This window comes from Paramacrobiotus metropolitanus, unplaced genomic scaffold (assembly GCF_019649055.1).
Source record: "Paramacrobiotus metropolitanus isolate TYO unplaced genomic scaffold, Prichtersi_v1.0 Parri_scaffold0000127, whole genome shotgun sequence".
Taxonomy (NCBI): Eukaryota; Metazoa; Tardigrada; class Eutardigrada; order Parachela; family Macrobiotidae; genus Paramacrobiotus; species Paramacrobiotus metropolitanus.
The window spans coordinates 328942-356105 of NW_026570347.1; the positions used below are offsets into that span (position 1 = coordinate 328942).

Here is a 27164-nt window from a genome sequence, read left to right on the forward strand (position 1 = left end):
ATAAGAAATCTCCGACTCAACCTGTCTTTCCGTTGGTTACCGCCAATGTGCATTTTGCATACTACATAGTAGTGTATTCGACCGGCCGGTCTAGCCGTGCCGTGACCTTTCGTTATTTTGTTCTGCCATAAAATTATTCAGTAAACAGTAGCCTAATATTGAGCATCCAGTAATAGTAACGTTTTTTGAGCTCTAGTCACAGTAACAATAATTAAGGTTGTTAAAATATCAGTAAAAAGTAAGTAGTGGTAAAGAAGAATTGTGACAGCCAATAACTCTACCGGCAACACGATCTTTATTGGAATTTCATATGATTTCACCATAAATTGGCTCATTACCTTCGCGCTTCGCACAAAATTAACTTCTTAATAAAAATTTTGTACTTGGCTTACTGAGTATGTAATCTTTAGGGTCAATTAGTAAACAATAAGTGAAAGTAGCGATAGTGTGAGGAAAAAAAGCAAAAATAAAGTAAGTAAAAAGTTTGCAACAGTAATTAGTGTTTATTTCAGGGTTTTATTTTTACTTTATCTTCAGTATTAAGATTAACAAACAGCAATATAAACAAGGTGATATTACTCATGATTAAACAATTTACGTACGCATGTTATATACAAGAATACGCTTAAGGTGGTTATGTTTTACAGCAACTGCATGCTGAACTGAACATTTATCAATATTCATGCAGTTAAATGACAACAAACGCGGTTGCTAAACAATCAGTAGTAAGAATACAAAATGTATTTTAGGCTTTTCTGGAAAACATTGTCATAGATAAAGTAAACGCCAGTGTACTGCTCTATAAAGTTTGGTGCAGAATCATTCATGCTGCTATGGTAATTATATAGTGTTGCAAACGCAGTAAAATAATTTCGATGATAAAACTAAAGTTAGAAAAAACTTGAAAATATCAAAATTATTTAAGCAGCATCGATAATATTGACATTTAGAGATAACGTAGCGTACTCATACGTAATGTGCTTCCCTATACGCTGAATGAGGACGAGAAACAAAATGCACTATCACAATGATCAGCGAATAAGCTGAACATACGAACATGCATATTCTTGTTCGTCCGTATGGCTGCTTAGAACATTCCGATGTTGTCACAAATTATACGCAGATCTAAATCATCTGGATTTTCCTCCACTAGCATGACGAAGGAATCTAATTAATATTTATTTTAGTCAATCGCATGCAGGTAAATACGTGCCTGCCACGACGATGGCAACCGACTGTCCGGCATAGAAAGATTGACGAACAGCTAAAAATTCTTCCGCGGTCGTGGGATAGCTGGGATCATTTAGTGGGAATATGTTATTCGCACCGGGAATATCGGATGCCGTAAAAACTCGCACAACACCCGGCAGTGCCTATTGACACACAACGGTCATCTTCACTGTTGCCTATTAAGAATTGTATGGAATGTGTATCTAATTCTTACCAAAGCCGGAGCAGCATCAATCCGGAAAATGGTAGCATTGGCCTGCGTAGTGAGGACCAAAGCGGCGTGCAGCATTCCTTCTTGTTCAATGTCCGCAATGAATTTCGCTTCGCCGGTGCACTGGATCATGGATTCAATCTTGGGAATCGGCTGCGTCAATGGCCAATCCTCTGGTTTTGTAGGATAAGACTGCGACCCGATGGATACCGGTCGCTCTAATCGCAAACTGGCAATAGCACTGCGATACCTCTCATCAGCATGATCACCCACAATCATCAAAGCAAACTGCAAATTTCGAAAAAATTAAGTATAATCTGAGAAATGTCTTAAAATGTGGCCGTGCACATACCTTGTAAAGCAGCGACAGGCAGATAGACCTTTTGTTTTCCGGTTTGGCTTCCGATGGATCCATCACTGGGTTGACTTCTTTGCTCAGTATTTGCAATGCTTGGTGCAACACATCAACATCCCCAAGGTCCTTGCCAACCAGAAAACCTTCCGTTTGCGTAGCATGAGTCTAATTTGTGGCAAAAATTGCTTTATATCCAAAAATTCTTAATGACCGCGATCCTTACAAAGGTTGGCGCAATATTGCCGAACAGTATACAAGGCTTCTCGGATATCACAAAATTTCCTTGTGTCTTGTCGACTCTTGCTCGGAAAGCTGCATTTACAATGGCATGCGCATTCTGAATAAAACGACATGATTATTCATTAAAAATGTGGAATACTTTCGTAAAGAGAAACATGCGTACCTGAGATCGTGGCATGATCTTATAAGTTTTAAAGTAATAATCCTCCCCAAAAGATGGTAATTCTGCCCGCAAGATTATTTTTCCTTTTAAATTAGCATTTACGAAGTCTTCGCCTTTGCAGCTTTTATTGTCCGGTCCTGAAATTAAAACCAAATCACTTAAGAGTTGTGGAATCCAGCTTACTGCGCCATTAATATTCACATAATCTTCTGTACTCTGTAGTTGCCAATTAGAAAAAAAATCAGCACTGCACTTTTACCGGTATATATTGTGGCATTGGAAACAACCATTGTAAGAAATGTCTCCGAAGGAAATTCTTTATGGCGATTCTTCATGGCCATATTGCCGCCCCATGAGCCAACCTAAATATTTGATCATTATTTTCTGTTACATGAATGAAAAAATGTTAAGTTTACTAACATTGCGAACAGCCACGTGGGCCGTTTTGCTGAGCAGCGCGGTTAGTTCCGACAAATAATGATATCCATCACTGACCGACAGTTCTTTGTAAGTCTCAGTAACGTCCCGCAACAGTATGGCGGATCCAAAACGAAATGTGTCCTCCGTGAAGCTGATTTCATATAAATCAGCAATTTTTTTTAGGTCGATATATGAGTCGTACGGTCCATCATCATATACACCTGGTATATGATATTTGCTGAGATGCCTTCCAGTTCAGTACTTCTGATCACGCGAAGGTTACCTTTGCCAGTATGCCCAACGACGTAGTAAACATTTTGACCAGTCACCTGCGGAAGCAGATGGTGGAGCGAAGTCTTTTACGGCGTTGCACAAAGGTCGCACGTAGTGATGACCTTTGAAGCTATTAGTCGAACAGGCATTCTCAAGCTTCCGGCACAACGCGATAACCGCATCGGAATTCTGCGTCAAGTAACCGGCTTTACCTGTTTGTTGTATTAGCAATAAGCTATGAGGTTACGCACTTCGATATCAGGAATTCCCGAACCGGCATCCGCGGAAGCAAACGACTTAAAAGCGTCCAAAATGGGGCGGTACCCTGCAAATGCAGTCACTTTAAAACAGTTACCAGTTACCTTATATAATACCAATCGCGCTCCAAAATGGAACAATTTATAATAGGGTGTTATTTATACTGTATATAATGTATATTCCGTACCCGTGCAGCGACAGATGTTTCCATCGAACGAGTTTTCCACATCTTGCTGTCGCAGATTACCGTTTTGTAACATACTGTAACAGCATAACGGATGAATAGTACGTTTGTTTAACTCAAACTTACTTTGCGCATGTGCATTTACAGTTGCACGGATGCGCAAGTGTATATGTGCATTGCCCATATGCGCACATGTATACGTGCATTTGAAATTGCACACATGCGCACACGCGACTCCTGTGCATATGCATTTGCACGCATATGTGCCTAACTGGAAATAATTTTTAAAATTGATTTGTTTACTGACTGCACAACAGTGTCGTGATTGAATGTATGATGTGCCATGGTACATGGCCGAGGTACATGGTACAGGTACCGTTACCATGGTAACGCGTACCTGGTGCCAAGTACCGGTCGTGTTCACGACCATGTAGTTACCTTTCCGATTAATGAAACCTTGTTAGTTGTGAAATTCCAGTCTATGGTTTTTTACTAAACGCTATAAGAGCTTTCGTACACAGCGTTATTACTAACGCTTTTTAAAGTAATGTCTACCATACGGAGTACGTCCTTTTGATACGTGTTTTTTGGGTCCATTTTGAAGACAAATTGTCTTCAGCTGAGTTATTGGACTGTAACGCCTCACCGTCATTGGCGGACTGGACTGACACCTACAAAAATGTTACCGATCAGATGGGTGGACAGAAACCGGTGGAGCAAGACCTTGAAACTCAAAACCAACCGTTTGACATCGATGACCACGTTACTATCGAGAGCAAAGGCGAAAAGTTTTCCAGAAAGTACAAGCTCCATTTCAAGTGTTTTACCGTAAAAGTAAGTATTTCTGAAAACATTATTTATACTTTATTTTTTTATTTTTTATTAATTATCTATTATTATATTACCACTTTAGCTACTACAGAGACTTTGAAAAGCTGATGGAAAAATGTTTTTTTTTTAATTTTACAAAGATTTATAATTTTTTTGGTTTGATTTTGTGACATAAACGTTACGCAACCAGACTTTTAATCAAGGACCTACAATCTTGAAGACAAACAAACTATCACAAGGCTTCACGAAATGATTCGACTGATGATGATGCAACAGCAGTAGCCCAACACCATTTATCACTTGAGGTACCGTTATAGGTATCCCAGCTGGATCATGTTCCTTTTGTGGAAATTCCAGTCGTACTTACCTTTATTTTGGAGCATATCCTTCAGTCAGTTTTGCGTGACATCGGTGACAAAGATTTAGTTCGTCTGCGTATTGATTCCCATTCATTAGGGCGACCAATTTGGACGCCACCTATTCAACGCTCGCAGCTGGATGTCAGACGATGGATGGACGAAGTTGAAAAGGTACTGCAGTCAAACGAGGACTTTGTTCTTGACGACACTTTTGAAATATCTGTACAATACACGGAGCTGCCGAATAGTGGGTGACGGCGGTTAATTCCGCAATTGTTATATCGGAAATTGAAAAAGATGAAGCCTGTAGTTGAGATAAGGAATACCGATAATATCTGTATGGCTAGAGCATTAGTATTTAGCAAAGCGTATGCTGACAAGGACAAGAAGCTGATTCGCCGACTTCGTCAGGGTAAAAAATTGCTAACCAGTGAAGCCAAAAAGCTCATAAAACGAGCAAAGCTGACAGAGAAATCCTACGATCTCACGGATATCCCACTGTTTGAAGCTGTGCTACCAGAATATCAGATCGTCGTGGTCAGTTTATACCAAGGAAGCAGCATTGTTTACAATGGAAAGTTCAAGGAGCGTCACATTGTATTGTTGCTTTATGGTCACCATTACGATTTGCTTTTGTCGCTACCGGCTTTCTTTAAAAATCGTATTGATGTTACCAGTGCGGTAAAGGTTATTCGGATCGTCGCATTCATCGGTGCAACAGTATCTGTCACCAATGCTTGCGCACTAATTGCGAGCGGGACACAACAAATCCTATACACTGCACTGACTGCAATCGTATATTTTATGGGCAAGGATGTTCTGATCGCCACAATTGGTTCCCAAAAAGAGTCGTGGGAAATCATTGTGCAGCACAGTCAAAGTTTGTTTGGAATGCCGGTGTGTGGTGTCAATGCGGAACCGGAAAGGATCAAACAACCACCAGTGCGGAGAAATATACTGTAAGAATTGCAACATTCACGTATTACCGGAAAACCATCAGTGTTTAATGAGACCGCACACTGTGACCCCGGAAGAGCGTCAAAAGAATGAAAATGCTCAGTTTTTTTATTTTGATTTCGAGACCTACATCCAAGATGGCGGCCAGTTGGTTCCGAATTTAGCCGTCGTGCAAGATGATACGGGAACTCAGTGGACTTTTCCTTGTACTGATGAACCATTAGGAAAATGCATAACGGACCCACTGTGCGAATTTTTGATTAGCGAGAACCACAGGGGGCATTACATCATCGCGCACAATTTTAAAGCGTTTGATGGATATTTTATCCTACAGTGGTTGTTAAAAAATGGAGTGACCCCTAAAGTTATCATGAACGGTGGAAGATTTTACAACTGGATGTCCTGGGTTATGACATTTACTTTCGTGACAGTATTAATTATAACCCACAAAGCCTCTCCAAATGGCCCGCGACATTTGGATTACCGGATATCAAAAAAGGAACTTTCCCTCATAAATTCAATCGTCGCGAAAATTCGGACCGTGTTGTGCCGTATCCCAGCATGGATGAATATGGCTTCCAAACAATGGACAAGAAAGCGCAAGTCTCTTTTAAAGAGTGGTACGATATCGATGTCAAAACAAAAAACGGCCTTTTTGATTTTCGTAAAGAATTTGTTGCTTACTGCGAAAATGACGTCACTGTCTTACGGACCTGTTGCCAACAGTTTCGCAAGCTGTTTATGGAAATCAGCAACGGCCTTTGCCCTTTCACTTCAGCTTTAACCATCGCTGGACTGTGCGACTTGTATTGGCGTTCTTTCATTTTAAAACCGAATCAAATTGGACTGGTGCCTCAACAACGGTTCGCCCGTAATCGCTTGCAGTCGGTCAAGGCCATGAAATGGATTTCGTGGATGGAAGAAGAAGAAAAATGCGAAATTCAGTCTGTGATTTCCTGCACCGAACAGAAAATTGGTCCTTATTACGTGGATGGATACCGGCCTGACACAGGCCATATCTACGAGTTTTATGGATGTTGGTACCATGGTTGTCCGTCCTGCATGGGCCCAGAGACGGTTCACCCCTTTCGAAACCTTCCAATGCGTGACATTTATAAAGAAACGATGGACCGCGAGCAGTACCTCCGCTCATTGGGTCACCAGGTAACCACTGTTTGGGAACATGATTTTGACGCAGACCTTCGTATTGATTCCGAAATGCGCAACTTCGTCAATGATATAAAGATTACCGAACCGCTGAATACTCGAAACGCTTTCTACGGTGGCCGGACAAATGCCGTGCGATTGTTGCATACCGTGACTGCCGATGAAAAGATCAAGTATTTTGATTTCAACAGTGAATATCCTTTTGTTAACAAAAATCGCCGGTATCCGCTAGGACATCCTATTATTTTAACTAAGAACTTTCAAGACATTCGTGAATATTTTGGTTTGGTCCATTGCACAGTACTACCACCGGGAGATTTGTGGTTACCCATTTACCATACCGTTGTAACGGCAAGCTGACCTTTCCGTCATGTGCAACATGTGTTAAAGAACAGAACACGAAGAAATGTGCCCACTCGGATTTGGAAAGGGAAATAACGGGAACGTGGTGTACGCCAGAGTTACATGCTGCATTGGATCGGGGATACATTGTCACCAGGATATACGAAGTGTGGCATTACGAAATATTCGATGATCATCTTTTCAAAGAGTACATTGACCGCTTTTTGAAGATCAAAACTGAAGCCAGCGGATGGCCAGCGGGTATCACTACAGAAATTGAAAAGCGAAATTATATTTCTGATTTTGAAGAACGAGAAGGAGTCAAGTTAGATTACAGTAAAGTCAAAGATAATCCCGGCCTACGTGTTTAGCCAAGTTATGCCTGAACAGCTTTTGGGGCTGACTAGGAATGCAGGACAACAAGCTGAATACCATGTATATCCATGACCCCAAAACATTTTATGAAATGCTATTTTCCGGCAAACATCATGTGCATTCGTGGGATCTTTTTGATGACAATGTCGTGCAGATTACGTACACCAAAGAAGATGGTTTTATCGAGCAGAATCCGAATACGAATGTCGTCTTGGCCGCGTAAGTTTTGTAAAAACTTTACTCAGCAAGCAGAGGTTTACTCTATTTTTACATTAGGTTTACCACCTGTTGGGCACGACTGCATCTGTACCACTTTATGGATATGGTTAAAGAGCGTCTCTTGTATTTTGACACAAGTAGTTGCTGCACTAAATTTTTACTGGCATTTTTATGGCAATAATTTTCTGTAGATTCCATTTTCTTTGTGTCGAAACCGGGATGGCCTGACCCTCCTACTGGCCGATTTTAGGGCGATTTAACCGATGAACTAAAACCTGGACAACACATTACGCAATTCGTCAGCTTGGGCGCCAAGACCTATGCCTACAGGACAAACGATGGACATTCGGTAGTCAAAATCAAAGGATTCACCATCAATAATCGGATTAAAGAGAAAATTAACATGGAGTCCATAATGAATATTCTGCACATGTCTGGTAGTATTGATGTGCATTATGATGACGTTATTAAACGCATCAAGTCGAAACTTGTTCTGTGCAATAGTGATGTAACTGAGCGTCTGCAAGTGACGTATGATAAGCGGCGCATTACGCAAGACTGGAATACTGTTCCATACGGATATACGGTTGAATAAATTTATTGAGTAGCATGAAACTGCTGTATCATTCGACCGACAAAGTCCACAGATATTTGTATGTCATGCATTTCTTTCAGTCCCAAAAAGTTGCACTTTCCCGATGGAAAGAGCACAGCAGTACACCAAGGCAACTTTATACGTAAACCACTAAACAGTTCAGGAGTATATTCCAACTTGTAATGTTGGCTAAATTTCTCAATATGGATACGCGTACCAAAATCATGGGTGACCACAATATTAACAATTCGAAATCCCGAAACGATACAATGGTACCCAATTGATTGAAGAATCCTGGTAAAGTTGTCGACCAATTCTCTGGCAGCAGATTCCGAGCGAGCTCCATTGACCGTGATTTTTCCATTGGAATATAGTTGGCAATGTGCCTTGTACGGAGACAGAATACGAAGGAGTAACCCGGAAAATTTGCGGGGAATATACTGCGCCATCGGTACTTTCTTTTCAATCTCTTTCAGATTGAGGGTAGTGTTTAAATCCGCAACGGCAACGACATTCATGATGTTTGGCATGGCAGTAGAACCACAAACCGAACCGAATAGCTTTGCGCAGTGTTGTTTGGGGCACATCCGTTAGACGGTGATAGACGGGGCAACCTAGTTCTTCAAGATTGACCACTTGGGGCACATAACGCTCCAGTAAGCGGCACTTCTCCAAACCCTTGGCATAAAAAGTTAGCTCACTAGGACGGCCAATACGGTTAAACATGTCTTCCAAGGCAACCGTCACTTGATTGTGTCGATAATCACCAAAGGTGCTCCAGAGAAGTCCATGGGAATGCTTGGCCTGTTTCTGCAACTCTCGAGCGTGTTTGCTGGCCGAGCGTGGTAAACTGAAGGTGTACTGCCCGCTGTCATGTTTTTCTGGGCAAGAAAAGGTCAGCTGTTTGATATATGGGGTCTTCTCAATTATAAACCAATCAGCATCTAAAACACATGGCAGAGCCATGGTCAAGACTAGACTGAAACACACAACTCGTTTATCACTTGGCAACAGCGTTGGTTTATGGTACCTGGTGCCTGGTACTTTACCTGGCACCATGTACCACAGTTCACCCTCAGACATTTGTTTTACAACTTGCGTGCGCTCAACATTTACTTCTTTTGAGTTCAGTTCTGACAAAAATGGAACCATCTCTAAAACGCCGCCGTTCAGAACCGAAGCCTAAAATGCCACTAGTCAACAAGACTAAGTGCAGTGTCGAGAAGACTCATCCTCGTTTAGCCTTCACAGAGAATGGTCGTCCTGTGTATCGTCTGGGCAACGAGAAATTTGTGCATGTCGATTATTAGTGGGAAGAAACTCGAGTTTTTATTGGTGAATGGAAGGAAGGACCGCCTGGGAAATGGAAGCAGACTTGGGCGAAAACGATTAGCCTTAACAAGAGAGGATTCATGCGCTTGGTATCGTTACTGCTGACGGGAAAAGCCGATCCAGATCATCTCAATGGAAATTTACCTCCGTTATTCTTACTGGACCGAGGGGTGTACTTCAGCTGGAGCCGTCTTAACGTTGCCAGCCTTCGCCGTTATCAGCAGTCTCAGGAAGGTGATTTGATGCCCACGAGAAACGGGATCTCATTGAGTGAGAAGTGTTATGAAGAGTTAAAAGAACTAATACGGGATTTCACTCTCTTCAAACATATTGTCAGTGTGGACGAAATCGTTGAGGATGCGGATGCTGACAAGAAAGGTCTTTGTCATGAGAAGTTGTGCGACGCTATTGTTGATGCTATGGTGAAACTCGTTCATGAACGATGCCCTGATTTCCGGGACGTGTTAACGGATACGGAATGGAAAGATGCTGTTCACGTCTGTTGGATGCTCGTTTTGTGCATGGCATTTTGTTTGGTTTTGATGAACTGAGCTTTAAGCAAGCTTTAAGTTTGGGTGTGGCAAAGTATTTGGATACACATGAAAATCAAATCCGCATGCAGGTAAACTGCTCTCTGAACCAAGTGTAACTTAGGATTTCTGTAATGCATCTTATGGTTGTCACTACAGTATAACACGGCTTTGTTTCTATTTATTGCTATGAACAGATCATTTTTGCATGGTTTATTTCATTAATCGTTGACATATTTAACGGAGGAAACAACCGTCAACTACTGTTGTATTGATATCAAAAAAAGAATTTACATACTGACACACCATCTTGTCGTTGCTTATTCGATTATCGGTAAATAAATGTATAATATTAGTGAAAGATTCGCCGCTAGCGCGTCTCAAAACAAAAAATAAGCAATATTGACCTCACACGGTACTATATTCGGATTGAAATTGTTCGCCTTGACAAACAATAGTATTATTCTGGGCAAGCATACAGAAGTGCTGAGAATATGATTCCAACGCTTTACCATACGAATCAAACACTTCCAAGATTCCCACTTGGGTTTGAAGCAAAGCAATCCAGTGTGCGCCATTTTGGTCAGCGGGGTCTGTGTTAACTACACATGCTCCAGGGTACGGGGCTAAACATGGCGGCACTTGGTCACTAGCAAACACACCGTGAAACAGCTGGCTGGTAACAGGATTTCCCTGCAGACAGTGGTGAATCTGCTCCGTGTTCATGTTGAAAAATCCGCAATTAATTGGCGATGTTGATTAATTTCGATGATGCTGTCGTAAATCAGCATGCATACCATCATGATTGTTGTCGTCAATGGTTTAGCAAAGGAAACTGATACACTTAGATTTCCTTGCTTTATCAAAGTCAATGGTCCACGGCCAGTATGTCCAGGTGTAAGGTCAAAACCAAATACCGTATATCCTTGATTATATTCGGAGCGGTTGAACGGCAGTCCGCCTTGCAAACTCGGTCGGTATCCCAGAGTATCGAGCAAACCATCGTAGCACTCCAAGGATAAGTTGTGCTCAAAGTCACTTACATAAGGTTTGCTAGGGAAGCTCTGACCATCGACCTCCACACTAAGTTGTGTAATGTTGAAAGGTTGAAAGTTGAACGGATTCTTCTTGATGGATCCGTGGAAATCTTCGCTATCGACAAATCCAACGAACACGACTTTGGGTATTTGCCCAATTTGTAGATTGCTGACCACGGTGCTTTGCGTTTTTTGCGGAATATCCGACACGCGCATAACTATCCGCTCAACATGATATTTGACGGTTTTCTTTAATAATTCACCAGCAACAGCTGTTAGAAAATCCGATGATGGAATATAGCGTCGGACAGCCAACCGAGCATTGCAAATGAAGGGCTTAAACGTTTTCGTGGCATCTTTATCCCACACACGCAGGGCAAATTCAGGGCGGCTTACTACTAGCCGGATATTGACGGGAACACCCGTGCACAGTGGTTTACTTTGATCGATCAAGTCCGAGAACAATCTTCCAGAAAGTTGAACATATTGTCCGGTTTGAAATAAGGCTTTGCGGCTCTTTTCTCCTTGATTAGACGTTTCGTCATTATGTTTAGCCGGTGTATCCAAATAGAATGCAGCCGAAGTTAACTGGCTACTTTGAGCTTCCTTGCTGTGCGATAGCAGTGATTCAAAGTATGCTCGGTACGGATAGAACGTGGCGGCATCCGAGATCAGTCGATTGGCTACCGTTACATGGCATGATGAGAAGAGCGAATGCAAGAAATTGTTGACGGGTGCCACTTCATCATCCGCGGTTACCAATCCCCAGTCACCGGTAGTTTTACGCACTTTAATGCCCACTTCCAACTCCAATATCATATCTGCCAAACTGAGCAGACCAGCCGTACTAGGTGGAATAAAGAAATTAATATCGCCAGCGGATCCATTGTCGGTCAAAATTGTTGTTGGGTTTAGTTTTTCGTGTTCGGTACGCCAGCGGTCGGTCAAGGTTGCCGGCAAGGCAAACAGTTGATTTTCCAGCTGCATGGCCGGCTCCGAATGTTCCATCATGAGCATTGCCATTGTTTAGAAGAAGTCCGGAATGCTGGTTGGCGGAATACGTTTAATGCGATGTACTTTACGTCTAACACGTTGCTTCTTCCGAACGCCTTCTCCTTCTTGTGAAACTAGGCGTTTTCCAATCGCCGCTCCTGCTTCTTTAATAACCCCGGTTGCCGCATCTTGCAAGTGAGGGGTGGCGGCTTCCAAAGCAGCTCTAGCATGCGGCGCTGCTCTACGCAGTATCGGTTTTGCAAAGCTGGTAATTTTAACAAATAAAATCTTCAAAATTTGTGGGAATCCGGATCCATTTTGTAGTGTGCCACGATAGCGAATGAGAGCACTTCCTCCCGTTTGGCTCACGAAAACGTTTTCGTAGCGTCGCGGGTCTGGGACATACGCAACGAGAGGCATTTTCAGTATAAGCGTTGTGGCCGAAAATGTTATTTTACTAGTGATTTTCCCGTCTGGAATTTAGCGTCGTCACCCAGGTCATTGGCAATAGCTAAATGAATAGTTTCGAAATGTTAGCGCAATACGGGAACGTAGTGGGGAATGTCGAAACGTGCTTCCACAATTTGGGTGACCTCCCGTCTAATAGGTACAGCGCGCAAAAACTGCGCGGCAGTATCTCCAATCAGGCTGTAGTCCGCAACATCACTGTACAGAAACAGGCTTTGGTTCCCCCGCATGGTGTTCACCGGTCGTTCCGACAAAAAGGTGGTCAGTTTAGGTGGAGGAGCTTTACTGAGGAATGACAAGTACTTGATGCTACTGGTTTTGGTAACAAACGGAAAGGGTCCCAGTGCATTGGAGTGAGTTTCTGCAGGTGCATCTGGTTTAAATTCCGTTTGTTCAAACCCCAGTATTTTTTGCAAGGTAACGGATCCAGGTGGAAACGTAACTGACACTCGATCGTTGCCAATAAGCAGTTTCACTCGGTGGTTTGTTGAGGTTAAAAATTGCAAGTTGAAAGCTTTGTTATCCGGCAATGCACTTTGATCCTGATGTACAGCGTCATCCACCATGTACGGTCCGATTGTAGGAGCTATGTTATTGACGGTTTGCAGTAAAAGGTCGGCATTCTTATAATTTCCGGAAGGAACCGTCAGAATTTCTTGGTGCACAACGTAATTGACGCTGTTAATAAAGTCTTCTTCTTTTTTTACCCGAAATTCGCGGACAATATCCAGTTGAATTTTTTGCTCGGTAGGTAGAGTATAGAAAGAATTTAAGTATTGCAGTTCCACCAGGGCCATTTCCAATTTACCCTTAGGGTAATGGGATGTTTCAGTTTGGTAGTCCAGTTTGATGGCGTGTTGGCCGCCTCTGTGGCGACATCACTGGGTAAAGTTATGTAGAAAGGCGCTCCTTCAAACATGATAGTGGTTCCCAAGAATCGTGCTCGGGTCCGTAACCTAACCAACGGACTAATGCTTTCTTTCCGCGCCGCTTAACAATAAAATCAATTGCGTGTTCTTTATGCTGTGGATTCGAGACTGGTGACAGTTCATGCTCATAAAACGTTCCTTTAATAACTTCGTCTTGGTAATCCTTCAAACGATAGACCGAAATGCTATGCGGGATGACTTGATGGATGTAGAAGATTTCTTCTTTGAAACGGTAGGTATACCTTTTTTCCACCTTTGTTTTGTGCACTGCAATCCGCACGGCATCACCGACTTTGTACCGTGGCTTCTGGACGTTTTTGTGCTTGTACAAAGCCTTGTACACTGCCAACGAGTTGTCTTGCCGTACATCAATGGGTCGCATACCATGAGCACGGTGTTTGGAATGGTTGTATGAGTACACCAGGTCCTGCAATTTGTCAATATAACGCGTTGATAAGCGGGACCGAAACAATCAAAACATCCGCATTTTGATGGTTCGAATAACGCGCTCCGCCATGGAACACTTGATGTCTTCGTTCTCGGAAGTGAAGAACTGAATTTGTTTGTCTTTCAAGTACTTGGCCACCGTTCTATTCAACATCTCTGTACCTTTATCATATTGCAGTTTTTCCGGCTCTCCCAAATCATTGAACGCTTTGGTTAGCGCTTCCTTGGTATCAGCACCCGTTTTGGTTTTCAGAGGTTGAATACTGAGTTTCTTGGAGAAAATCAATAACAAATAGCAAATATTTGTATCCATCGTTTTCCTTCGAATACTTGGCTAGATCGCCCAGATCCGCTTGATACTGTTGGCGGAGGTTAGTTGTTACGATGCGGTTGCGCGGGAAGCGTTTGCGTGATTCCTTGTTGACAGTGTAGGCATCGATCTCCTGCACGATCGCCTGTGCTTTCCATCTATTGGCCCTGGTCTTTAAACTTCTTTGGAATCTGTCGACGCCCCCAAAAGCGCCGGGATCGCGAGGGTTCGGATCCTTTTTCATCAGTTTCTCCATTATTGCAACAACTGGATACGCAACTGATCTTAAATATCCGACACAGTCGCAAAACAGTAGGAAGAAAACTGGACATTTTGGTAAGGTTATCCACTGGATCCTATGTCGACCACTACCGCTTTGAACAGTTCGGGAACGTAGTTTCCGACCGGTATCTTCGTTGGCGCTTTCCGTTTTCCTTTTTCTAATGGATAATGGATCAAGGGTACACGGCGTTGTTTACGGGTATTTGGATGATCGTCCGCGGCTTTGCGCTTTCGTCCTTTTGCTGGGAGTGTTGGTGGAAACAAGGCGACACGACCATGTTTTATAGGACCATCCCGATCGTCTTCCAGATGCCTTTTTTGCCCTTTGGTTGGCAACGTCGATGGAAATAATTGTGGGCGCGGTTGCTTTGGCACTTGTTCTATTTCATCTTCGTCAGTTCTTTTGTGTTTGCGAAACTTTTCCAGCTCTTGTTGTACTCCTAATGGTGCCGGTTGTAATACGGTTTCATCCGAGAATTGCACAGGGTTTTCGTCAGGTAAGACTTTTTGTTTCAATGCTAAGAAACGCTCCAGAATGCTTGTTAGCAGGTCGGCTTTCTCATACCCGTTCATATCGGTTCGTCTTAAGGTTTTGGCAACAAGTTCATCCAAAGAAACAACAGCTCTGGCTTCCGGAGGTTCTTTGTTAACTTGTATTTTCTCATGCAGGCGCTCTTCCATAATGCGTCTAGGAACAATATAGTACTCATCCATTCCCAATCAACGATATTAGGACCCCAGCAATAACCGGTAAGATAGCCCCTATAAATCCTCCTTGTTGTAAGATTATTCGTTTTTGTTTGAGAGGATAGCGTCGCAATGCAATGAGCTTTAATGCTTTGCGATGGCGTTTACATTTATCAATTTGCGATGGTGTCAATGCGACAGTATTTTTTACAATGTTGACGGCGATTTCTTCCAAAGCTTTCATCTGCGGTTTACTCATGTAACTCATCAGAACGCGTCGTTGTCGCGGTTTTAAATTCTGTAGGGTAATGATAAAGGGTGCTAATGATTTTACGCGTTCCGACATTTTGGCAGTTGTGACGAATTTCGATCCAAATAAATTCTCATGTGCTCGTTTGGAAAGATATGGGAGCGGATACGTAAGTATTCTGGGCACGTTGGTCGCAAGTCCAAAATTAAGGGTTGGTACGGTCGTGCCGTGACCTTATTATAAGCACTAACCAGTTGCTTCAGTCCGGTCTGTCTGGCCAATAATGCTATTTGATTCACATCTATCACGTTTTTGAAAAGGACTAGATACTTTAGATTGAGGGTAATGTCCCGCATGACCTTGCCTTGCTTAAATAGATTTTGTAGAAGCACGATAACCGAAACGTTTTTGTGATGGATTCCGCGGATGAAAAGATTGGCACACCGCACGTCTTTGCAGAGATCTGTCGCCAAATCGTCAATAACAACTAATGTCGGCACCTTTCCATCTAGTGACTCGAAATAGGCAAAGAATTCGTCCACTCCTTTAATAAATTCTATAAAAGGGTTTGCAAACAGTAGCTTTTCGAATCCGCTCTGTCAAGCGTCGTAACAATAAATAATTTTTGTTGGTGGTTTATCAATCATGCGGTCTCGTTGCTAAATTAAAGAGAAAACAAACTCTGATTTACCCGACATGGTCGGTCCACAAACACACATCCCAAAGGGCGCACTGAGGCGCGGATATTCTTTGACAGTACTATACATTTTTGAAAATGATGTTTTCAGTGTCGTTCTGCGTGCTTAAATGGCGTCTTCATCAAAATAAGTAAGCTGATGTTGAAATTAGGAGCTATCCACGGCTCCGCACATAGTTTTCTCGATTGGTAATCCTTGCTTCCGCCAGTGACACCCTTACTGTTCATGCTCATGTCTGCACAAAAACAATAACGAGTCTATTTAAGCACTGCAAACACAACACAAAGTGCATAACATGGCTGGTTTACAGCATATGCTTCCGGACGCCGTTGGCGTCCAGAAGAAATGCAAAAACGTTTTGTTAGTAATTTTGTACGTGGTATTTTTTATAGTCTTTGCTGCTATAGTTATTACAGAAAGAATAGGCAAAGTCCTACAAAGTGATTCCTGGAATCAGACAACACGAAATATGACGCTGTAACTCACATCCTGCGTTCCGTTTCTTCAAAAAGGTGAGGCAGCAAAGGTAAACGAGATGCCCCGACAAAGAACGTAACTCATAGTCCTTTGTTCAGACCGCAGATCCCGGAATACCATGTGGAGGGTACCCGATGTCCGCAATAACGACCATTCCGTATTTCGGGAGCTCTTCGACACGAAAAAGGGTGGATCTACGGTGCTTAAATACTTGCAAACAGTGGGACGCACTGCTGGCCTTTGATAGCAATGACACCCTGCGCGCTTTGGAATTCAAACTTTACAGAGCTTGGTTTTCACACATTAAAACGTTTTGTTGGCAGAAACTGGAATTGTGGTGTTTGTCATTTTTCTTTCGTTACGTGTGCCGTTTTTTATATTGTAGCTTATTTTCGTTACAAAACATTTTGATGTTAAATGGAGTTGTCTTTGACAACACGTATCACTTAAGGCTGGTAAATCAAAACCAAATAAAGCTTTAAGAAAATCAATTATATATCCACACAAACAGAATGAAATCTGACGCTACACCGAACTGCTGTGTGAAACGAAAGTAAACCAAATCTAATATTTACCCATTTCCACTTACCAGTTATCGTCGGAGCTTGATCCGCTGCCAATCCTGGTTAATCCGCAAAATACAAAGGCATCATTTCACATTCGGTATTCAAATGAGTAATAGTTGTAATGGCCTAATTAAGATCGTATAGTAAACAAGAATTGAAAACACTATTCGTCCGCAACATTCAGGGTGAATGCAGACATGTGTGTCATTACAAACTAGATTTTCATAAACGAATGCACATCTGTGAATATGCGACTGGTACTTGGTACCAGGTACGCGTTGCCATGGCAACGGTACCTGTACCAGGTACATGGTCCAGGTACGGTTACCATCGTAGATGGCACATTCAACCAAACCGAACCTTGTTGTGCAGTCAATATACAAATCAATTTTAAAAATTATTTCCAGTTAGGCATATATGCGTGCAAATGCATATGCACAGGAGTCGCGTGTGCGCATGTGTGCAATTTCAAATGCACGTATACATGTGCGCATATGGGTAAATGCACATATACACTTGCGCATCCGTGCAAATGCAAATGCACATGCGCAAAGTTAGTATGAGTTAAACAAACGTACTACCGGATGGTACTACTTGTATACTTCTATGGATGAGCGTTACAATTTCATATCAATTACAGACTGTACGTAACATGAGTAATGCAAACGCTCAGTTTTACCAGAGATTCTTAAGCATTTAAACAAAGCGCAACATCATTCTGATGCGGAATTAATTTTTCGGAATAAAAAGCAACTGGCTATGAGATAAAGCAACTGCAAGAAAAATAAGATTACTTACTTTACAAAAAGGGCACTGTCACGCTTGTTACCTGTACATGTTCATGACCATTCCCGGTGTGCAAAATCCACACTGGGTGCCATAGTGCTCGGTTAATCGGCCCTGGATTAGGTGGGGCTTGCTTTAATTGCCAATACCTTCCACTGTAGTGATTTCCCAGCCATCGCATGACAAGATGGGACACAAACACTGCAAAGGGCATTCGATGCATATCGATGCAGGGCATACCATGCATATCAGTTCTACGCATAAAAAACCCTCTCTTCAAAACCAAATAGCAGTCCGGACATCAGATAGTGCATTATGGTTTATTATGCAATACAAAAAACAAAAAAGCTGTTTCCATAACTGACAGGATAAAGGAAGGTGAGATGTACGTAAAGGTCACCCAGCGCAATGGAATCACATGAGTGTACTCGACTACTCGGCATCAGTAGCCATTTTTGTTAGGTTGTAAGTGGTTAAAGCGAACTTACTGAGTTCACAGAGCGTTCAACAAACTGACTCCCTCCAACTGGATCTTTATGTGCCACATTTACAATGCAAACGCCTAAAGAGGGGTTTTTTTAATTTTAACTATACTTCCCCATCCGAACGAGCAATATGCAGCTATAAAACATTTCGAAAGTAATTTACCGCATCCTCCTTCTCGACACATAACCTTAGTTCCCGTCAGTAAAAGATGTGAGCGAAGGAAATCATTTAACGAGACTTCCGAAAAGGTGGTCGGAACTATAAAATTACATATATTACTGTATAATGTCAAATTTGCATAAAGTCATTTATAAGTAACACCTACCAATATAGTACTGTGTTCCGTTGATGGCCACCACAATCTGCTTATCGTTCAACTCCTTAACAGTTGGCGGTGTCATTTCTGCGGTTAATCACATGCAATCGAATGCAAGTTTTTGCTGCTCGCAATGTTACGAAAAAAGACTTCTGAATGTAAAGCCACTTGACCTTTGAATGTCAAAATGTTGCTTTTACTTAGAAACTGACAAGATATGCAGGACCGTAAAAATACGGAACGACAATAAGCTCTTTCGAAATATGTCGTTGACGGTATACTGTAGCCGCCAGATGAAGTGCCTCCACTTTTAGATCCGGCCGCTGCCTGCACCTGGCCGGGCATTGAGCACGAGCCTTCCTCCCACTGGGTGGCGAGCACTTTGCTCTTCGATATTAGTGCTAACTATTACCTGCCCCTGCCCCTGCCAGGGGCACCACAACAAACCAGATTTATAAACTGAAAACTATCAGACCTCTAACATTATGCTCTTACAATAATTATCGTGCGTTGCTAAGAATAAGAAAACTCAGTAAAACGTACCGAGCGTCAGAATCAGAGTGGAAATTGTTTGAAATCGAAAACAATCTGCACGGAGCAATGTGTGTATATTGGGCCTGCATTTTCCCGTATACCAGACTCTGTGGAGCCACTTCATCTAGCAGCTACAGTACATCTATTGAAAACGAAGTAGCGTAATGAAAACAAGGTGTTAATCGATTGCTTTTGAGAGAATCGCTGAGTGGTGATTGGAAACATGTACTAAAGAAGCAACATCTAGTCATGCGTGACGATTTTATAAAAGGTTTCTTATTGATTAAAATGGCAAGAAATTATGTCACTTATTTAAATAACACAAAGGGCAATTTTGATCAATGTGTTATATTATACAAGCTGAGCACTGATGAATATTGGCTTACGACTAGGTACTGTAAATAAGTGAGTTAGGATTTGTTGTTACTAGTAGTCGCAGAATTACGTCATAGTATTACTGTTTAGTGAACTGGGCTGCGAGATTGACCGAACTGTTGATACAGCTCAGTGCATTGGGCCGCAAGGTGCGACAGTGTCACAGTGATCAAGTAAAATACTGCAAGAAACGCAGAGGCGAAGCCAAAGCTGTTTAATGTTTGAGCTAATTGAGTAGTACATACAGTGTACTGTGACCGTGGTAACAGACTAGCCCATGTTAGCCCTATGGCATCCATGGTAACAAGCTTTCAAGTGGCCACTGGGCTTGAGGTTCTGCATATAGCAAACAACGATTAGTCTTAGATCACCCGCCAGGCCGAGCGGTTCCCAGAACATTTTAAAGCGAGAAAATTGGATGAGTGGGAGCTGAGATCATAGCGAACAAAGAGGGAAGCAGAAAACCTAGCGAACAAAGAGGAGAAGCAGAAAACCTGCAAGAGATGTATAGTATTCATATAACATGATCAAATTTGTTTTCCTTGGAAGGTGTTGAGAATTCCTACACGAAGCGGTGAATCTGGTGGCCATCCGAAAAGATTGGGAAAAATATTACGTAAACGCTAACAAAATCATCACTCCGCTGACATTAATGAGATGTACCGTGACATCCTTGAAAAATACGAGCGCCGCATTGATATTCCTTTCACACATGGGCCGTATGAAAGCGTACCTATCGACGATTAATCTGCTTCTGGCCAACCTCAACACGTCGCGCGCACGTCGACACCGGCACCGTATGGTCGGTATTCTTATGTTTATGCCCTTTGTGATTCTTATCCCAGCATGTTGTTATTTCGGTGTAACATTTCTGAACAATATTGCAAAATATCATCCGGATAAATCGAAAGTTCCGTTCGGTATATTTCGCTTAGACATTGAGACGGCGTTTGTCATTACATTATGCGGTGATCACATTTTCCAGCCGAAGGTTTGGGTGAATTCAATAGGCTGGATTTGGAAGAGTTTCTGGAACCGCTTAACGCGGTCCTCTTCCCAAATTGGGATTACTATGTAAAACTTCCGTTGCCATTATGGAAGACAGTAAAGTGATGGTGGAATCCCGAACGGATCCAAACAGCATACAAATCGGTAAGATTTGTCGTTATGTTGCTTTTGTCATGGTACAAATGTCCGTCATGGAAGCTCAGTATGAAATGCTGCAAGACGAATATCCCAGCTAACACCTGGTGTCGAGCGCCGGGCAGCACTGAAGCCATTTATACCATCGAACATATTATGGAACACGTTGCTCACTATCTGCAGAAACCTCCGATTGAAGTCAAACAACTGAATTATTACAACGATGGTGATAAAGTTCTGGATGGTTCAAAACTGCATACGCCTACGCTGAAGGAAATTACCAAACAGCTGTTGGATAGTTCTGAATACGACAGACGCGTTCAGGCCGTTAGGGAATTCAACAGTGCTAACCGATGGAAGAAGAGGGGATTGACAATCGTGCCAATGCGCTATGGTGTCGCATGGAACGGTTTTAATTACTCGTGTTTGATTGCCATCTTCCGCAACGGAGGCTATGTTGCCGTTGTTCATGGTGGAATAGAAATTGGCCAGGGCGTAAATACAAAGGTATGTGATACCACTTTCTTATGCGCATTACGCAGCCTGCATTTTGATTTTTCCGAACTGTCATTACCAAAATCCGGATACCGGATGTCAGTTTTGATTTTACACTATATTTTATTTGTGCCGGCATTGTCACAGTTCATAAACTTATGTCTAAGTACTCGCTTCCCGTTAACGGACACGGTGAACGACACTACTGTACACTACAGACCCGTACATAATGTCGAATAATAATGACTGACCAACGCGAAAGATGACCTCCTGTTCACAGCAGAAGGGGCGATATTAATTCGCTCTGAGCTGGCTGATTTGCCGAATCGTCCTATTATCGGCTTTAAAGCCTGATGTACTGAACTCGACGCTAGAGAAAAATTATTGTAAAAACTTATTGAAAATTCGAATTAAATTATTGTCTGAATAAGGCTGCATTATTACCTAAGAGCACTGAATCTACCATATATCATATTAAACCTTAAAGGGTGCCTATAATAAACGGGGTGCGAAAAGTGGTGCCTGTAATAAACGGGGGTTTTATGGGGTGCCTATAAGGGTACCCAAAGTTTAAACTGCAAAAATTCTTATTCCAAAATTTCTCATTTCTCGCGAAAAAATGAAAATAAAGTCGGCACTGGTCGTAAAAGTGAGAGTGAGGCGCCATATCAATATGGGATATATGAGACACGGGTGACCGCTGTTCCAGGCGGTCGTCGCTTCTACTCAAACATAAAAAAGTTTTCTGGGGTACAAAAGATTTGTTAGTAAGCACCAAGCAGATAAAATCACGAACAGAGACAAAAACTGAAAAACACTCAAAATGGGAAAGTACCGAAAATTATAAGTACTGCTTTGCATCGTTTCTGGATTTATAACCGTGTTTTTTTCTTCGTTCATAATTTTTTTAATTTTTTACACATCTGTGCCGATTTATTCGACCGAACGAATCATGAGCAACATTCATGCGGACTTCGCTTCGTTATCGTCCGTAAGGAGTCCGTAATACGAACGGCGAACGATCATATACTAGTGGATAAGATCATAAGCTGGCTAAAACTTATGGCTCGTTGTGCCTGGTTGTGCTTGTGCACGGAGATCGGAGTAGTGACATATTGTAACTGCGTTGAGTCGTATCCACAACTTCGCATCGCTGACCAACCAATCTTCACCGGAATCGAACACGGCTGCTTTGGAATCTGACTGGGAGATTATTACAAAATGGCTTAATAATCCTGTATTGTGTTCGGCCATCGAGAACGCATTGCCTTTATACGTAGCGTTATATCTGCAGCTGGATAAAGAGCGGAGCGCTTCAGGCACCAGAATTCCGCGCCTGCGCAACGTTGAAAGCTTTTGACAGTTTTTAAGATATTTTGCATTGGAGAAACTAGCTGCGGCCGCTTTTCTTTTGTCAAAACTATCCGCTGGTGTGCAGGAGAGTGCGGAATCGGGGAAAGTTACTGCGAAGGGAAATTTTCCGTGGTTTTATCCGAAGTGATCACACGAATTCTTGGAGAAACGGACGGCGTTCAAGCTGTGCTCAATGCGGTGCATTCCGGTAAGCAATAACATGCAACGGTGTATAGCACTAAAAAGCATATTTTTGCTTTGACAGAGTAATGCGCCTGTTTTGCTTTTTTTTGAAAGTTTTCCGGAAATTTTTGCACATAATATTGTTTTCTTTTTGTTTTCCGTCTTCTTCTCTCGCTGTTTGTATCGCTGTTTTCAATCGAGTGTTTGCGAGCATTCACAATCACATAATAAGGCGAAACATGTGTCTGTATTACCATGATAAATAATTATCTTTGCATTGCAGTAGTTGAATCAACTTTAATGTAATTTTTACCAACTTTTGTTAATTTGTTGCTGTTACAGTGTTGCGGACCTTGCGGTTATTGAAATTTCCGCATGTTGTAGTTGAAAATAAGTAAATACGAATAGGTTCTATATGCGTACGAATACGTTCTATATATAAGAAGTTGGAAGACTTTTAATATCAATGATTTTTTGATTTAGGAATTAGCCGGATGGAGTTGGAGCTGCTCAACACGTCTGGGCGATTGAGCCGCTTATTAACTGCTGTGCCTCCTGAATTCCGCGCCAATTCATCCAACTGGCACCGTTTAATAATCCCATAACTAATACATCTTTCCAGGACCATATCGGCAAATTACCCCAGTTTATCCATTTGTCGTACGACGCTGGAAGCGTTCGCCTTTATGATGCACGATAATCCATGGCCAATGGAATCTCGAAAATTATTTGATGAGCACGTTTTTCTGTCCTTGGCTTCGATTTCAGAGAATCTTGGTCATGAATCGGCAGATTTTTCGGTTTTTGCTGTCAGAGATGCCTTGTTATTGATGGATAAAGATATCTTCAGCGATGAGCTGCTGTTTCTGCGTCGATTACTCGCCGATGGTGCATCACCGCTGACGGAGAATGTAATTGAAATGTACACCTGTATTCTTGACGGTTTGTCCTTCTTGGCATTCCAGAGTGGATTGTCGACGAAACTCAGTGTTAAGGATGCCATAGTTGAGCTCATCTCTTTCATATTGCGCCATGTAAAACCTGAACTGCGGGAAAAGAAGCTGGTGGAAAGTTATAAAAATGGAGCAGCAGTATTATTCAGGAGTTTGTCGATTCAATCGGGCGAGAAATATTTATCTGAAACTGGTATGTCACCAAAAATTCTGAAAATAAGTAACAAATAAGCAATTTTTGTGATCTGTTTGAATTTCGAGTAATTTTAGCTTATTTTATTCTATGCGCGCAGACAAACTGTCTGTTGCCGAATGAAACGTGTAATGTAGAGTGTGAAAAACTATACGCAATTGAGTGGATTATTCTTTTGCGGTTTTTCTCGCTTCTCAATTACTCTTCGAATGCGCTTCGCTGTGATGTTTCGGCATGGTAGACACTGGCTGCTAAAGGATTATTAAAAGTTTGTTTTTAAAATTGATAATGTTTCGTTTGCAGAAATTACCACCGCGATGTGCGATCTGAGTGAGAAGTCTTCTGACGCATGGATGACAATTTCAGGTACAGCGGACAGTAAATTACTGACATCGGCAAAATCCGCGATTTCACTTCCTGCCTTATTCAGCACAGTAGCCCAAAGTCTGAATGATACTTGTCGGGATTTTCTCATCTTATCCAGCATTCCACCGACCCACTATCAGCTTGTGGAGCTGCTGTCTCTGGGTGTTTGGTTTCGCAGTCTATCTGAATTCCTTCTTGATTCCGAGGATAATTGTGTAGGAAGTTTGGCGGAATGTCCATTATTTTGGGACGTCTTTCTGGTTTTTCCGGCTAGAATGCGCACTCTTATCCCTAAAATTGCCGGTGAACAATTCCGTGGAATCCCCTTCGCCATGTACATTCTCATGCCTCAACTGGTGGGAAAGATCGTCTGTCTGAACGGTTCACAGTGCAAAGGTGTTTATCAGTATGCAGTGGGGATGATATTTGATTTACGCTTAAACATTGAGGATTTGAAAACGGAACTGGGTGAGTTGAGTGAATCCATCTCCTGGAAGGAACTGAATGATGGGATGCAGCTTTTGGTTGCGGCGTGAAAGTTATCCATGGGAGTGCCAACATGGTCGGAGTGGACAGATCTGACACCGTTTCAACAGGCTATAAAGGTACTCGTATGTTGGCGAGATAAAGCCAAAAAGCAGCGGTTTATCATTGGTCACATGACGATATATTTAATCAGCGCGGTCTAAACCGTAAAATTCGCGATGTGTACAATCACCGCAATTTGTGAACGTGTTGTACTTCGTGTGATCGTAAATGTCACTTTTTAACAGGAGCTGCTTTTCGTTCAAACACCAAGTACAGTAGTGAGTAGAATACCGGTATCTGTGACAGTACTTCCTTACGAAGGTTTTTGTTGTTTTTGTTACTTGCTGTACATGCTTGTTAAACCTGATCTTTGTTGCAGTACACGAAGGATCCACTTCTTCCGCTCCGCGCTGGTGCATACCACCAATTTCGCCGATTAATAATCTCCGGTGACGATGAAGCCTTGTCCCATTCCACAACTTTTTTTCAAGACTGCTGTCGAGTCTTCCAAGAAGAATCCGAATCTTACGTGTACTTGGCCGTTATTCAGTGCGTGGAGGCCATTGCGCTGTCTAACCCATCCGAATTCATTCCTCTTCTTTTATCCGAACTCGCTTCTTTTGCGGCCAGTAAGCGCAATCCCGGAAGCACCGCTCCTGACTCCACGGTCTGCGGTTTCCTGGCGGAAAGCCTCGTACGCATCGTTAAACAACTGGGCCCGGCATCCGGCCGGTACGCTGACAACCTCCTGAATACACTCTTATTTTTGGCACGCGATGCCGATCCGGATGTACGGGCAAGTGCCATGCCAGATGTGTGCCAAACACTTCGCTTTGGGATAAGTGCAGCGAGGATGGAATGTTGAACTGCTTGATCCATACCGTGGAGACCGACCCGGAAGTGTTGAACCGGCGAGCTGCGGTCTATTGTTTGTGCGAAATTGTCGATGGGATGGGAAAGGATTTCCTGGATGTATTTGGTGACTGTGTTAAGTTGGTTTGGAGTGCCTTTAAGAAGGAGAGGCTGGCAGAAGATTACACTGTGAGGATGCATGCAGAAAGAGGAATTGAAATTGATTTCTTGAATGAGCTGCCACGTAGGATGATGAATGATTCCGGACAGTAATGCGGGTGATCTCCGAAAAACGGCTTAAAGAGATGTAACCGTCAAGTGCTAAATTTTTTTTGTAATGTTTTAAGTGCCATTAAGAATAATGTTTTTGAACGTTTTGTAGTTTAAGAAAAACATTTGTAAGTTTTAGAAGTTTTTGCTAATTTTTGTTGTCGAACGTTTTATGGATTTCGCGCATTCTTGGTGATATTTGCAAAAAGGTTGGCTGTCTGTTAAACATTTCTTTAGCGTTTTCACTTTTCAGTAATCGTGTCAGCGATGAGTTGGAGGATGGTGCTAATAAACTAGGGAAGTGCACCGCTTTTGGCTAGCACTATTAGACCGAAGCGAAGCCGGAAACAGAGTTTTGCACAAAAATGCTTAGGTTATTTGTTATGTGGTTTTATATGCAAAAATAAAATAACAAAAAATTGCAAGCGCAGGCACACTACATCACAGTTCAAATTTAAACATTAAAAAATTGATGTTATTTTATGTTGGTTAATGTTGATAAATACATAATGTTATGTTGATTAGGTATATATTGTATTAAATATTAGCAAATAGCTATTTTCACCACCCTGACACCACCTTTGTAATGTCACCACCTTTCACCGCGTTTTGGCTATTCTCACCACCTTACGGCTTTACTATTGCCGTCTGTTTTCGCTCCATGTTTTCACGCGTGAAAAGCCAACATTATTAAAACCGGTTGGATTTCCCGCTTGCCAGTGTGGGATTACCGCCTTGACCTCATTACCTTGACCTTTGTGTATGGTTATTGCCCAGGCTAATGTGAGCGGGAAATGTGTTCTTGTGCAGTTTTCGAACTTGTCCAACCATTTTGTTGTGACTGGAGATATCGGAACAGAGTTATTTGGGAAAGTAGGATCTGACCATGAGTACTTATCGAATTCCGCCATTAGCACTTCGGGCATCGAGCCTGACGGAGACGTTCCGTGTTCGGGGTTCCTAACTACATATATCTCGCACATATCCCAACGCCACAAAACTTTATCGGTCCAGATGTTTCTTTAAGCGTTGCCCTGCTTTTCCTATACAAACACAGCTGCTTTCCATGCTTTCCCATCCCTATACAATCCCTATATTTAATTACCAACATACGGGTATCGCAGTACAAGCACGAACTAAGACGAA

The 27164-nt window shown here is 42.3% G+C and overlaps 2 protein-coding genes across 6 annotated transcripts; one reads left to right on the forward strand and one right to left on the reverse strand.

The window, feature by feature from the left end:
• Positions 1–1087: 1087 nt before the first annotated feature.
• Positions 1088–18858, reverse strand: LOC129598692 (uncharacterized). Its single transcript, XM_055496716.1, is given in 16 exon segments — positions 1088–1167; positions 1214–1373; positions 1445–1729; positions 1794–1961; positions 2020–2133; positions 2200–2336; positions 2459–2561; positions 2620–2840; positions 2903–2954; positions 2986–3081; positions 3144–3217; positions 3338–3411; positions 18015–18172; positions 18460–18533; positions 18620–18715; positions 18783–18858. Coding segments are annotated over 16 exon segments (1968 nt in total).
• A 1410-nt stretch (positions 18859–20268) lies between these two features.
• LOC129598667 (uncharacterized) lies at positions 20269–26372 on the forward strand. Of its 5 annotated transcripts, XM_055496680.1 has the most exons (6): positions 20269–20834; positions 21009–21332; positions 22759–22881; positions 23340–24002; positions 24306–24973; positions 25276–26372. In XM_055496680.1, exons 4-5 carry the CDS (start codon positions 23543–23545, stop codon positions 24902–24904), a joined length of 1059 nt encoding a protein of 352 aa, XP_055352655.1. In that variant the 5' UTR covers positions 20269–20834; positions 21009–21332; positions 22759–22881; positions 23340–23542; the 3' UTR covers positions 24905–24973; positions 25276–26372. The 5 variants fall into 5 exon arrangements, with proteins under 5 accessions (XP_055352655.1, XP_055352654.1, XP_055352656.1 ...); XM_055496679.1 differs by lacking the exon at positions 20269–20834 and having other exon boundaries at positions 20890–21332; XM_055496681.1 differs by lacking the exon at positions 20269–20834 and having other exon boundaries at positions 20890–21332; positions 23347–24002.
• The last annotated feature ends 792 nt before the right edge of the window (positions 26373–27164 follow it).

Coding starts and splice junctions, on each gene's coding strand:
- LOC129598667 (XM_055496680.1), top strand. CDS start 23,543: ATGATGCACGATAATCCATGGCCAATGGAATCTCGAAAATTATTTGAT. Junction 24,003..24,305: donor GAAATATTTATCTGAAACTG/GTATGTCACCAA, acceptor TTTCGTTTGCAG/AAATTACCACCGCGATGTGC.